Here is a 14,659-nt window from a genome sequence, read left to right on the forward strand (position 1 = left end):
CACAGAAGAGAGAGCGTCTGCTAACAGTGGAGAGGAGTCAAACTATAAAATGAGGAAGTTAAAATACACACAGTAGAAGGTATAAAATGGTAGTCCAAATCTAAAAAATGGGAAAACAGAGGGATAAGGGGGAGTGGTCATGGGTCCGAGACCGAGAAAATGTGGAGAGAGGCCCCAACCACAACCACCCTGCCCCTGCTCCAGGAGTAAAGCAAAACCTCATATCTCAAAATATAAACCACTTTCACGAAGGAAATTGAGGACGAGTTCAACCATCCATGAATCATCTACCAATATTAAACTTAAGGAATCTGGAAGATGATACTTAGGACGAAGGGCCAAAAGAAGGGAACATTCCACCAATATATGACATAGACAGCACAAGACAGTGGACGCCTTATGAGAGGAGTGGAAGGAAGAGTGCCAAACTGCAGTAGACTCATTGATCATGTGGAGTTTATTACTGTGAGCAGTAGCGCACCAGATGTCATTCCACTTTTGGGAAAAGAGAGATATGATATAGATCCGTATATCTACAGCTGGAATCATGAAATGGAATTGGGGGGGGGGGGGGGGTGTCTGCTTCTCTAGCGAAATCATCAGCCAGTTCATTCCCTGGGATGCACATTTGACTTGGGACCCAGAGAAAGACAACTGAGCAGGTGACATGGCAAAGGGCAGAGAGAAGGTAATGGGTAAGAGAGGCAAAATGGTGAGAAGACTGGCATTGGTCGATACCTTGCAGGCTGCTCATTGAGTCAGTACAAATTAACACAGTGCGGAGGGAGGCCTGAGAAACAGAATGGAGGGCTCTGTGAATGGCTAAGAGCTCTGCTGAGAACACACTACATGATCCCGGCAATAAATGGTGTTCTAAGCCAGTAGGAGACATGAAGGTGTATCCCACCTTATCTATCATCTTAGAACCATCAGTGTAGAAGATGGTGGCACCCTGGAACTCTGCAAGGATGGCATATACAAGATGCTGGAAAACCACTGGAGTGGCAGAGACCTTAGGACCCTGGAATAGGTTGGTCCTAATCCATGGTCTAGGCACCATCCAAGGGTAGGTGTTAGAGGAAATACACAGGGCGCATTCCAGTGAGTGGAGATGGAGATCCAGATAGAGGGAAGTGAGATGCATTCCAACCAGCAATCCCACCCATGGGCAGTAATCAAGAGGCAGACATGCCTCATTTGCAAAGGGTCACGGGATGATCAGGGACTTGGCAAATGGTGATTGTGTAAGAAACCAAGAGTTGGCTCTATCGTATTTGTAGAGGGAGAATCACCCTTCTGTGAGAAGAATGTCAACAGGAGTCGTGTGAAAGGCACCACTAGCCAGATGCACCTCACAATGATGAACAGGGTCAAGTAGTGATGAACAGGGTCAAGTAGTTGCCGAGTGGAAGGAGCCGCTGAGCCACAAACTGACTACCATAAACTAGTCTGGACAGGACCAGAGCACGGTAGAGATGGAGAAGAATGGCAAGGTCTGCACCCCAAGATGTGTCAGTCAGGAGGTGGAGAGCATTAAGCTTTTGCATGCATGTAGTCTTTAGGTGGTGTATATGAGGCAGCCACGTCAGCTTTTTATCAAAAATAAGGCCCAAGAAATGGGACTATGCTACAACATCGTGGAGCTGGTCACTTAAAGAAAGTTCTGGATTGGGGTGTACTGTGGGTTGATGACAAAAATTCATAACCCATGTTATGAAGGGAGCAAATTGGAAGCCATGGGAGATGGCCCAAGCAAAGGCCCATCGGATGGCACTTTGGGGCCGGCACTCAGCATATGCTACCAAGTGGGAGCTGCACCAGATGCCAAAATCCTCGACGTACAATGCTGAGGTAACCACAGGCCCAACACAGGTTACAAGTCCATTGTTGGCTATGAGGAAGAGGGTGACAATTAACACAGAACCCTGTTGGATAGCGTTCTCCTGAATCTGGAGGGCATTGAGTGAAGCGCCAACTCGAACCAGGAAGAGCCAGTGAGATAAAAACCAAAAGATGGCCATGGAAGCCCCAGTCATGGAGGGAAACTAAAATGTGATGGTGCCAAGCCATGTCATACACCTTATGTAGGCCAAAGAAGACAGTGACAAGGTGCTGACAGTTAGTAAAAGCTTGTCGGATTGCTGTTTCCAATCTGAGTAAATGATCAGTTGGGGATTATCCTTCCCAAAAGTCACACTGATGCAGGGACAAAAGGCCCCGAGATTTGAGTACCCAACATGGGTTCCTCCCGGGTTTATGGGCGGGGATAACAATACTGTCTCACCATTGTGACGGGAAAGTACCCGTGAGCCAAATGTGGTTGCAGATCTGAGGAGATGTTACCTCTGGATAATGTCAAAGTGTTGGATCATCTGGTTGTGGACAGAATCCGGGCCTGGAGCTGTGTTTTGTGAAGAGTTAAGAGCCTGCACCAATTCCCATTCGATGAAGGGTAAATTATACAGTTCAGCATGATGCGTGTTGAAACAGAGGAGAGTCTGTTCAACTTGGTATTTCTGCAGGTGGAAGGTAGTAGGGATGCCATCACCAGATGTGTCTAAAGATATTCTGCAAGGACCAATGGATCAGTGCACAGAGCACCTTGGAGGTTTAGGCCATGGACAGTTTGTCGCTGGTGGCCCAGAAGGCTACAGAGCTTGGATCAGACCTGCGATGAAGAGGCATACATTCCCTGCTGGGAATCATAGTGCTCCTAGCATACCTTTTCTACTCTGCTTAATAAGGTAATGAGCCTTAGCATGGAGACCCTTAAAAGTGAGGAAGTTGGTCGGTAAAGGGTGTCGTTTAAATTCCAAAGTACCCATCAGCAGTCCTGGACGGCGACTGCTACATTCTTGGTCCATCTTGGTACCAGTTGACGATGAGGGGGACCTATGGATAGGGGGACAGCCGTGCCAGCAGCATGAAGAATAGTGGCAGAGACTCCTTGCACGATCGCATCAATGCAATTCAAAAGGGAGGCGTCAACGTGCACAGCAGACATATACGAAGGCCAACTAGCTCTGTGGAATGCCCAACATGGGGGGCTGTCTAAAAATAGTTCAAATAGCTCTGAGCACTATGGGACTTAATAGCTGTGGTCATCAGTCCCCTAGAACTTAGAACTACTTAAACCTAACTAACCCAAGGACATCACACACATCCATGCCCTAGGCAGGATTCGAACCTGTGACCGTAGCGGTCGCATGGTTCTGGACAGTAGCGCCTAGCACCACTCGGCCACACCAGCCAGTGGAGGGCGGGGGTGGGGGGGTGGGGGTGGGGTGGGGGGGGCTTTCTGCCTTGCGACAGCAGGGGAATGATAGAATCACCGGAAAGAGGACACTGTCACAACGATCGTCAAGGGATGATCAATGTAGGGAAGCCACAAGACCAGATAGGAGAGCGTGAGAGCGATAGCAGTCAAGGTGCTTTGGCTGGTACTGAAGTGACTAGGGAAACTGTAGTTGAAGACACACAAATTGAAGTTTGTAATAAGTTAGTCAATTATGAGACCCCTACCTGTTGAAGTGGCACTCCCCCACAGTGGGTGGTGGGCACTGAAGTCCTTGAGGAGGAGGGACAGGAGTGGGAGTTGCTCTATTAAGGTAGACAGTTCAACATAAGGAAGTGGCCTATCTGAAGTAAGGTAGACATTGCAAACAATGATGGCTGGAGTCATTTGCACTCTAACCACTATTACTTCCAGGTTGGTATGAAGAGGGATCCACTCACTAATGACAACAGAGCAAAACAAAGTGCAGGCCTCACCAGAAGCTACCCCAGGGCCAGCGCAGTTCCAGCAGAATGCCCAATAACCATGAAATGTTGGAGTGTGCTCATCATGAAAGTGCATTTCTTGAAGAACAAGACAGAACACAGAATATGAGGAAACAAGACGTTGTATTTCCGGAAGGTGACGATAGTCCCGTTTGCAATTCCATTGGATGATCAAGTGGCGAGAGTCCAGGTTAGAAATAAAGAAGTCGAGAGGGGGTCATGTCACTCAGTCAATGGTCATCCCCGGCAAGGATGGGATGACATCTTCAAATAAGATGTCAGACTCAGGTTGCGAAGGTGGAGATGGCACCTTTGGGATCACCGGAGGGGCCTTGTCTTGGGACTTAAGTTTCTTATTCTTATCTTTCAGAGGTGGAGGAGAACAGAGCACAGAGAGAGTAAAGGCGTCTACAAGATCCAGAACCAAAAGAGAGCAGGCGACCTTGGGGCATCTACATGGTGAGTCTTGCAGTGATGTTGTGGTAGTAGGCTTGTGGCCTAAGAGATGCTGGGAAGAGGGGCCCCGGGGCGGAGCCCCATCACTGGCAGGTGCCAAAGAAGGGGGGCACATATCTGGCCGGGGAGGGGGAGTGGCTCCGGGAGGGGAGGTTATGGGAACTGCAGGGGGGGGGGGGGGGGAGCTTAACACATGAAAATCAAAACCTTGTTTCAATATAGAGAGTGTTTCTTGGAGAAGAACTCTCATGACCAGTGAATGACAACTTAAATCATCAATACATAACTTGCATCCAGTCTCCCACTTTTAAAATTTTCACAAATGATGATGAATTTCTGAGTTGGTACTTGCAATAGTCCACAGAAGTCCAGTTGTTTCATTAGTACATACACTGGTGACCATTATGTGTCTTTATGGTACATCATCCTATAAATTGTGCTCATTCACAAAACACAGTTTTTTTTAAAAAAGTAACATAGAAATACTCAAACATATTTATTGTGCTGTGTTGTTCATTGCTGACATCCTCTTACTCGTATCACTTTATACTTTGCTTGTATTCTGTCATAATTTTTGCTCAATTTACTACATCTTCATATTTTATGAAATCCTGTATAAAAACAATTTTCATTATGTAATAACAGAAATTCTTCTTCTGATGGAGGTAAAAATACTTGTTTTATGGGATTATGTTATATAAGTGAGTGCTTACAGATACTCTTATGTATTTTCAATTTATTACTAATTTAGCTAATATTTGTAACTTCAGGTACACGTGACAGAAAAGAAACATTATGCTGAAATATCTACATCTACATGAATACTCTGCAATTCACATTTAAGTGCTTGGCAGAGGGTTCGTCGAACCACAATCATACTATCTCTCTACCATTCCACTCCCGAACAGCGCGCGGGAAAAACGAACACCTAAACCTTTCTGTTCAAGCTCTGATTTCTCTTATTTTATTTTGATGATCATTCCTACCTATGTAGGTTGGGCTCAACAAAATATTTTCACATTCGGAAGAGAAAGTTGGTGACTGAAATTTCATAAATAGATCTCGCCGCGACGAAAAACGTCTTTGCTGTAATGACTTCCATCCCAATTCGCGTATCATATCTGCCACACTCTCTCCCCTACAAAGTGATAATACAAAACGAGCTGCCCTTTTTTGCACCCTTTCGATGTCCTACGTCAATCCCACCTGGTAAGGATCCCACACCGCGCAGCAATATTCTAACAGAGGACGAACAAGTGTAGTGTAAGCTGTCTCTCTAGTGGACTTCTTGCATCTTCTAAGTGTCCTTCCAATGAAACGCAATCTTTGGCTCGCCTTCTCCACAATACTATCTATGTGGTCTTTCCAACTGAAGTTGTTCGTAATTTTAACACCCAGGTACTTAGTTGAATTGACAGCCTTGAGAATTGTACTATTTATCGAGTAATCGAATTCCAACGGATTTCTTTTGGAACTCATGTGGATCACCTCACCTCACACTTTTCGTTATTTAGTGTCAACTGCCACCTGCCACCATACAGCAATCTTTTCTAAATCGCTTTGCAACTGATACTGGTCTTCGGATGACCTTACTAGACGGTAAATTACAGCATCATCTGCGAACAACCTAAGAGAACTGCTCAGATTGTCACCCAGGTCATTTATATAGATCAGGAACAGCAGAGGTCCCAGGACGCTTCCCTGGGGAACACCTGATATCACTTCAGTTTTACTCGATGATTTGCCGTCTATTACTACGAACTGCGACCTTCCTGACAGGAAATCACGAATCCAGTCACACAACTGAGACGATACCCCATAGGCCCGCAGCTTGATTAGAAGTCGCTTGTGAGGAACAGTGTCAAAAGCTTTCCGGAAATCTAGAAATACGGAATCAACTTGACATCCCCTGTCGATAGCGGCCATTACTTCGTGCGAATAAAGAGCTAGCTGCGTTGCAATGCTGATTACGTATCAATAGATCGTTCCCTTCAAGGTGATTCATAATGTTTGAATACAGTATATGCTCCTAAACCCTACTGCAAACCGACGTCAATGATATAGGTCTGTAGTTAGATGGATTACTCCTACTACCCTTCTTAAACACTGGTGCGACCTGCACAATTTTCCAATCTGTAGGTACAGATCTATCGGTGAGCGAGCGGTTGTATATGAGTGCTAAGTAGGGAGCTATTGTATCAGCGTAATCTGAAAGGAACCTAATCGGTACACAATCTGGACCTGACGACTTGCCCGTATCAAGCGATTTGAGTTGCTTCGCAACCCCTAAGGTATCTACTTCTAAGAAACTCATGCTAGCAGCTGTTCGTATTTCAAATTCTGGAATATTCCATTCATCTTCCCTGGTGAAGGAATTTCAGAAAACTGCGTTCAATAACTCCGCTTTAGTGGCACAGTCGTCGGTAACAGTACCATCGGCACTGCGCAGCGAAGGTATTGACTGCGTCTTGCCGCTTGTGTACTTTACATACGACCAGAATTTCTTAGGATTTTCTAACAAATTTCGAGACAATGTTTCGTTGTGGAACCTATTAAAGGCATCTGGCATTGAAGTCCATGCCAAATTTCGCATGTCTATAAATTTTAGCCAATCTTTGGGATTTCACGTTCTTCTGAACTTCGCATGCTTTTTCCATTGCCTCTGCAACAGCGTTCAGACCTGTTTTGTGTACCATGGGGGATCAGTTCCATCTCTTACCAATTTATGAGGTATGAATCTCTCAATAGCTGTTGCTACTATATCTTTGAATTTGAGCCACATCTCGTCTACATTTGCATAGTCAGTTCGGAAGGAAAGGAGATTGTCTCTTAGGAAGGCTTCTAGTGACACTTTATCCGCTTTTTTAAATAAAATTATTTTGCGTTTGTTTCTGGTGGATTTGGAAGAAACGGTATTGAGCCTAGCTACAACGACCTTGTGATCACTAATCCCTGTATCAGACATGATGCTCTCTATCAGCTCTGGATTGTTTGTGGCTAAGAGGTCAAGTGTGTTTTCGCAACCATTTACAATTCGCGTGGGTTCGTGGACTAACTGCTCGAAATAATTTTCGGAGAAAGCATTTAGGACAATCTCGAAAGATGTTTTCTGCCTACCACCGGTTTTGAACAAGTATTTTTGCCAACATATCGAGGGAAGGTTGAAGTCCCCACCAACTATAACTGTATGAGTGGGGTATTTATTTGTTACGAGACTCAAATTTTCTCTGAACTGTTCCGCAACTATATCATCGGAGTCTGGGGGTCGGTAGAAGGAGCTAATTATTAACTTAGTTCGGCTGTTAAGTATAACCTCCACCCATACCAATTCGCACGGAGTATCTACTTTGACTTCACTAAAAGATAAACCACTACTGACAGACAAAAACACTCCACCACCAATTCTGCCTAATCTATCTTTCCTGAACACCGTCTGAGACTTCATAAAAATTTCTGCAGAACTTATTTCAGGCTTTAGCCAGCTTTCTGTACCTATAACGATTTCAGCTTCTGTTCTTTCTATTAGCACTTGAAGCTCAGGGACTTTCTCAGCACAACTACAACAATTTACAACTACAATTCCGACTGTTCCCTGATCCAAGCACGTCCTGTATTTGCCATGCACCCTTTGAGATTGCAGCCCACCCCGTACTTTCCCGAGGCCTTCTAACCTAAAAAGCGCCCAGTCCACGCCACACAGCCTCCGCTACCCGTGTAGCCGCCAGCTGAGTGTAGTGAACTCCTGACCTATTCCGCGGAACCCGAAACCCCACCACCCTATGGTGCAAGTCAAGGAATCTGCAGCCAACATGGTCGCAAAACCGTCCGAGCCTCTGATTCAGACCCTCCACCCGGCTCTGCACCACAGGTCCGCAGTCGGTTCTGTCAACGATGCTGCAGATGGTGAGCTCTGCCTTCATCTCGTAAGCAAGACCGGCAGCCTTCACCAAATCAGATAGCCGCTGGAATCCAGAGAGAATTTCCTCAGATCCAAAGCGACACACGTCATTAGTGCCGACATATGCCACCACCTGCAGCTGGTTGCACCCTGTGCTCTTCATGGCATCCGGAAGGACCCTTTCCACATCAGGAATGACTCCACCCGGAATGCACACGGAGTGCACACTGGATTTCTTCCCCTCCTTAGCCGCCATATCCCTAAGGGGCCCCATTACGCGCCTAACATTGGAGCTCCCAACTACCAATAAGCCCACCCTCTGTGATTGCCCGGACCTTGAAGACTGAGAATCATCCTCTGAAACAGGGCAGGCAGCTGCATCTGGCTCAGCCAGAGACAGTACCTGAAACCTGTTTGTCAGACGCACCGGGGAGGCTTTCTGATCAGCCTCCGGGGACGTCTTTTGCTGCCTGCCACGCCTTGGGACGACCTCCCAATCAACCACAGGCGAGGGCTCAGCCCCACTGCGGGCAGCAACTGGGGCAACCACAGCGGCAGACCGATCTGGGGACAGACGGGACGAGGTTGATATCCCCGTGATACCCAAGTCCGGCTCCCCACAGTGGTGCCCACTGGCAACAGCCTCAAGCTGCGCGACCGAAGTCAGCGCCGCTTGCAGCTGTGAGCGAAGGGATGCCAACTCAGCCCTCATCCGAACACAACAATCACAGTCCTTGTCCATTCTAATCGATGTTGAACAACAGTTACTGAAAGACGAGTGCCTAGATAAGGCAAGGGAAACTCACAAAGAATGTATGAACTAACCTGTACAAATGCCTAACGACTGCGCTACAATCTGCCTGAATTTACGATTACAGTAACTAAAACTCAAAATTACACCTCCTATACGAAACTCACACGCAATTTAAGTAAGAATCTATGAAGTAAACACTAAAGCGCGATGCTACAAGTCTCAAATACTATAATACGCCTGAAATTTATGAATTAAACAATGCAAGTACCCAAAAACACGCAAAGAAATTAAGAATTAAACTATGTAACAAATAAGTACGCTAGGGGTATACGACTTGCTGCTGCAGCTGCTTATCCAACGGCGGCAGGGAGCAATATCTCTTCTTAGTTGCTACATAGAGCAATTATATGTTATGTTTCTTATGTTATTCTTATCAAAAGAAATTCAGGCAAAATTATGAAAAGGATAAAGTGCTGCTTTCCATACAGTGGAAATGTCGAATCACAGACAGGCACAACAAGAAGGCTGCTAAACAAGTAAGCTTTCCACCAATAAGCATTCTTCTGAAATAGACAAAAGACACACACACATATTCACACAAACAAACTCACACACACAGGATCACTGTCTCTGGCTGCTTTGCCTCCTGGATTTTCCATTGTTTGTAATTCAGGTAAAGTTACACTAGTTTTGCTAATTGTAACTGACACCACTGTGATCTCCTGAAGACAAGAATTTAATGTCCCATTGACTATGAAGTAATTAGAGATTGAGCAAAGGTCTGATTAGGGAAAGATATTGGCTGTGACTTTTCAAAAGAACCATTCTGGCATTTGCTTGAAGCGATTTAGAGAATCACAGAGTACCTAAATCTGGATGGCCAGCCTGCCAAATGAAAGTCCAGTGTGCTAACTGCTGTGCCACTGCTCAGTGTGAGTTCTTAATAATTCAGTGCAATTATTATGTAAAAATACTTTTTAACCTGTGGATCTTATGACCTTTGTTTCGCATTTCAAGCCAACTTTCTCGTGTTATGTTCTTTGAACACACACACACACACACACACACACACACACACACACACACACACACAGAGAGAGAGAGAGAGAGAGAGAGAGACCCAGCAACAAATGCTCAGAATTCAAAATACAAAGCTGCACATTAATAATTGAGAGGTAAAATACACTGTTTAGCCATAACATTAAGACCACCTGCTTAATAGCTTGTTTATCCACCTTTGGAAGAAAATACATCACTGATTCTGTGTATCAGGGATCAGACAATTTCTTGGTAGGTTTATGGAGGTGTGTGGCATTAGATGTCTATGCACAGGTCATGTAATTCGGGTAAATAACGGGCTGCTGATTTGTGAACATGGTGATAGTGCCCGATATGGACCCAGATGGGTTCCATAGGATTTACATCATGTGAATTTGGTCACCAAGACATCAATATGAGTTCACTATTATGCTCCTCAGACCACTGTAGCATGGTTCTGACACAGACACACTAATTGTATTGGTGAAAGATGAGAAGACATCAAGCATGAAGAGATGCAGGTGGTTCACAGATGTCAGCATGTCTTTGATTACTACCAAAGCTCCCATGCAAGGACAGGAGAATGTCTCCCGTAGCATAATACTACTCCCAACAGCCTGCATCCAAGTAACACTGCAAGTCTTGAGCCACCATTCACTTCAATGAGGTGTTTGTGGAGAAGACCATCGACCTGATGTACCAAAACATGATTCACCCAAACAGTCAACACATTTCCATTGATCAATGGTTGAATCCCAATGGTCCCGTGCCCACTGCAATTATAACTGATGGTGGCGTTGGGTCAACATATGAGCACACAGGAGTGGTCTGCTGTGGAGCTCACTGTTCAACAATGTACAATGACTGGTGTGCTCCAAAACACTTGTGCATACACCAGCATTGTGTTCTTTGGCAGAAAAATTACAGATCACCATCTATCCTACTTTAAAGCACCCAAACCTCATGTTCTGTGAAGAGTCATAGATGTCCAAATATTTAGCACCTAGTGACAGTTTCAATGTCCTACCTCTTTCCATAGATGCTCAGACAGCATGAGAACATTTTACCAGCTTCCCCGTTTTCGAGATACTCATTCACAGGCTCTGCATAATAATAACCTTCTCTTTGTCAAAGTTGCTTATTCCAATGTATTTCCCCATTTGCAGCCCATATCTTCACTAAGTTGGTCCCTCTTCCATGTCTGCCCCACTTACATACTTTTTGTTATCACGTCACATGGCTGCAATCCGACCAGGCGGCATCCAGCATCACAGTGGCCAGTCTTCTCAAGGTTTTGGCGTATCAGTGTACATGTAAGTTTTGTATCTGATTTCTAACAATATTAATACATGAAAAACTGTGACAGCTGTTACTAACACTTGAAACAAGTCAAATAAAGAAACTGTGTTAAACTCACCTTAAGGTCACTACCTGGTAGAGTGCCAACTCCATTCTTCCATTCAAGAACTTTCATGGGATCAAAGTCATCACTGTCAATATCGGTGGCCTGAGTTGGCGGCTGGCTTTGTCTCACTGTGACATCCTGCTTCACGAGTTCTATTTTGACATCATCCTCTGGTGGCAACTGTGCAGGCCGGGGGGAAGCATCAGGCCCATCTGGTTTGACCACTTTTATCAGTGTTACTTCATCATTCTGAACATGGGGTGGTGAAAATGAATCAACTGCCTCCTGTAGGCAACGGTTTAGGTCCTGTGGATAAAAATTTAAATTTATTTTTAAACTAACAATTTTTACTGGGCTGTGCCTACATTTGTCATACTGATCAAGAGATAAAAAATTACGTGATAAAAAGTTTTAGAGAGAATTCTAACAACAGTATATATCAATAATCATGAGTAAGAATTATGAAATAAGGAAGTTGATTAAGCTGCACTAATCTTGACTGTAAAACACAATAATCAGTTGACATATCAAGTGTGAGTTCTTTAGTTCAGGTCGTGACAAGAGAGTTTACACTGTAAGCTTTCGTGGATGGTGTTTGAGTTCTTGGTGAATTTTGTTTTGTGGGCATTAGGCTGTGGTCCAAGGCCATGGCTTTAATGCCCATAAAACAAAATTCACCAAAGAGTCCACCGTTCCAAAACTCCTTTCCACTCCTCCCACCTGTTACAAACTACAACATATCAAATCATGGCTCATGGCTCTTACCATTAGGAACAGCCATGATGTACAATCTGCTCCACGAATTCTAACAGTAGCATAAATCCTAGTCTCAACACTGACAGAACATACACAGCCAATGTAGCCATGACCTGCAAGAGATCTGCTAATTGACCTTTAGGTCTTGTTCAGTACAGCATGATAACTGTATTCAACACCACCCTGTGTGAAGATGGGCTTTGGGTCCCCCACATGTACTTAGCTGTTAACATAGACAAAGTCTTAATTTATACTAGGCCCTTTACCCTTAGTTTCTCCAGTTCAATTGCTCTCCTCCTCGGCTAGTTTGTCTGATCTCTCACTGAACAATACAAAAGTTTTAAGGGCTAACCATGTTTTCTGATCTGTATGTTCCTCATGCAGTTCCAAATGCTACTTATTTCAAAACTAGTTAGTAGACATTCCTCTTACACAAATATTGTTAATGAGAAATTATTCAGTAATGGCATGAAAGCATAAAAAAAGTGCAATGATGTAGTTAGAATAACTGGTTTCCCAGATTTTTATAGCTTTCATATTGATCAAAGCAGAGGCGACAACAGCAGTTACCACTACAAATGATGTCTTACATGGGATACTTTATTACATTTGAGTTTCAGCAACACTACTATAATAGTACAATCTTTTATGAGCTAATATTTATATGTTAAAATAAATTGGAATTTCTTGAACTGCATTTTTTGGAGTCTCCATTACCTTGTTCAGGAGGAATATAAAATTATAAAGTAATGTTATTTAGCAACCAGTGGAACATTAAACAGCATGACTATCTTCCTTTTATCTTTGTTTCTTGTGAAGATATGAACAACAGTAAGCCTTTTTTAAATAGCACTCTAACTGTCTTTACTCAGAAACCAAATTCCTGCTGAAAAATGTATCACAGAGTACTTTCATACAAATATGATATTAGCAAAACTGTCACACTAAACTGACTTTGACCCTTCTGTAGTAGTGCACTGCGCTTGTACCGGCAATAACAAAACTCGTCCACTTGCTCGAGTTGGCAGCAAACAAACAGAAACACAAGGAAAATGAACACTGGCCCTTCAGTTAACCATCTCAGTTGAAGGTATGTGTGAGTAAAATGTGTATCAATGAAAACGAGGTAGAAATGATGCTGATCTATGGAAAATGTAAGTTAGCAGAATAGTAATTGCAATAACAGTTATAATGCAAGATCATTGGCTAACAGCCCACATGTCTGAAAACATGTTGGATTGTCTGCTTTGCTTAAAGTATATAGCATATTTTTAAAGATGCTACCTATTGGTTACCTTACTTTCCTATTATGTTTAATAACAACAAGTATGTGGATAACCAGTGAACTTATAATATGCTGACCACATACTTTACTGTGTAAAACATAAGGTCATCTGCTAAAAACTGATATCATATCAGTAGAGTCTGGAACTCATTTTGTAATGTCAGGTGTAGGTTGAGATAATTTTGATTGCTTAGTGCAACACAGTTTTATCCTAAATGCAACTGTTTCTGACTAGCCTACAGGGTTCCTTCCCTTACACCATGTTTATACTGGCAGCCAGCTGAGCTGTGTATGTATGCGAGCTGGGCGAGCAACATTCAGAACATTTAACATTTCTGGTGCGTATCAGTGGCTGAAGCAAGCCAGCAGAGTGACACATGGGGTTCTGTGGTAACAGTCACACCTCTCCCATCAGATTTAATGAAAACCTGCACTGCTAATACTACTTAATGAATTCCTTTTGTCAAAAGCTCTCAGATGATGTGGAAATGACTTAGTTGTTGCTTTTTACATATCATTGAAAGAAAGGAGAAGTTGCTTTGCAATTTCCCCCCCCCCCCCCCTTGCTTTGTGATCTAACAGTTGTCAAACAATGTTTTCAGTATCTTGAAATGATTACAGAATATTATTGCTGTCAATATGAATCACCATGTGTACTGTTTGTGTGTTGATCCCCTGTTAATATTCGTATTCCTGCTGGATGTTGTACGAGATGATTGCATACCATTGTTGTTTGCAAAACAGTTCAGTTTCAATATCCATCATTTCCTGTCAATGACAATATTGGGGATGCTGATGGATATTTTGATGTTCCTATTTCCACACTCACTGGATTTCATTTATTCATTAGCCCAAATGAAATTCAACAAATCGGCTTGCTTTGAAGTGCATATAATTGTATAGATGTTTTCCATAGTCCAAACATCTCTGAAGGAAAGGTGTCCTCAAGTTCTTTAACTAGAGGTACACATCATCTCCTAAAATGAGTTTTAGTATTTTATTCTGCATTCCTTCAAATCTTTTAGTTGAAAGCAGTAACAGTTTTGCATCCATAAGTTTACAACACATTTTGTCTGAACTAGCCTCCATCAGATTGTTTACTGTAGGTGAAAACATCTATGACTACAAATTCAAACAGTGGAAAATCCAGTGTGGAATAATGACAATATTATGAAAAGGATAGTTGCTACTTGCCATATAGCAGAGATGCTGAGTCACAGATAGGCGCAACAAAAAGACTGTCAAACAAAGCTTTTGGCCAAACATGCCTTCGTCAGAGTAGATAAC

The 14,659-nt window shown here is 43.4% G+C and overlaps 1 protein-coding gene across 1 annotated transcript in view; it reads right to left on the reverse strand.

The window, feature by feature from the left end:
- LOC126259894 (lethal(3)malignant brain tumor-like protein 3) overlaps positions 1-14,659 on the reverse strand; it is a 78,320-nt gene that overhangs the window by 44,422 nt on the left and 19,239 nt on the right. The window contains exon 5 of the mRNA XM_049956975.1: positions 11,344-11,637. Coding sequence (XP_049812932.1) covers positions 11,344-11,637 — 294 coding nt within the window. The remainder of the gene's footprint in view (positions 1-11,343; positions 11,638-14,659) is intronic.

Source organism: Schistocerca nitens, chromosome 1 (genome assembly GCF_023898315.1).
Source record: "Schistocerca nitens isolate TAMUIC-IGC-003100 chromosome 1, iqSchNite1.1, whole genome shotgun sequence".
Classification (NCBI taxonomy): Eukaryota; Metazoa; Arthropoda; class Insecta; order Orthoptera; family Acrididae; genus Schistocerca; species Schistocerca nitens.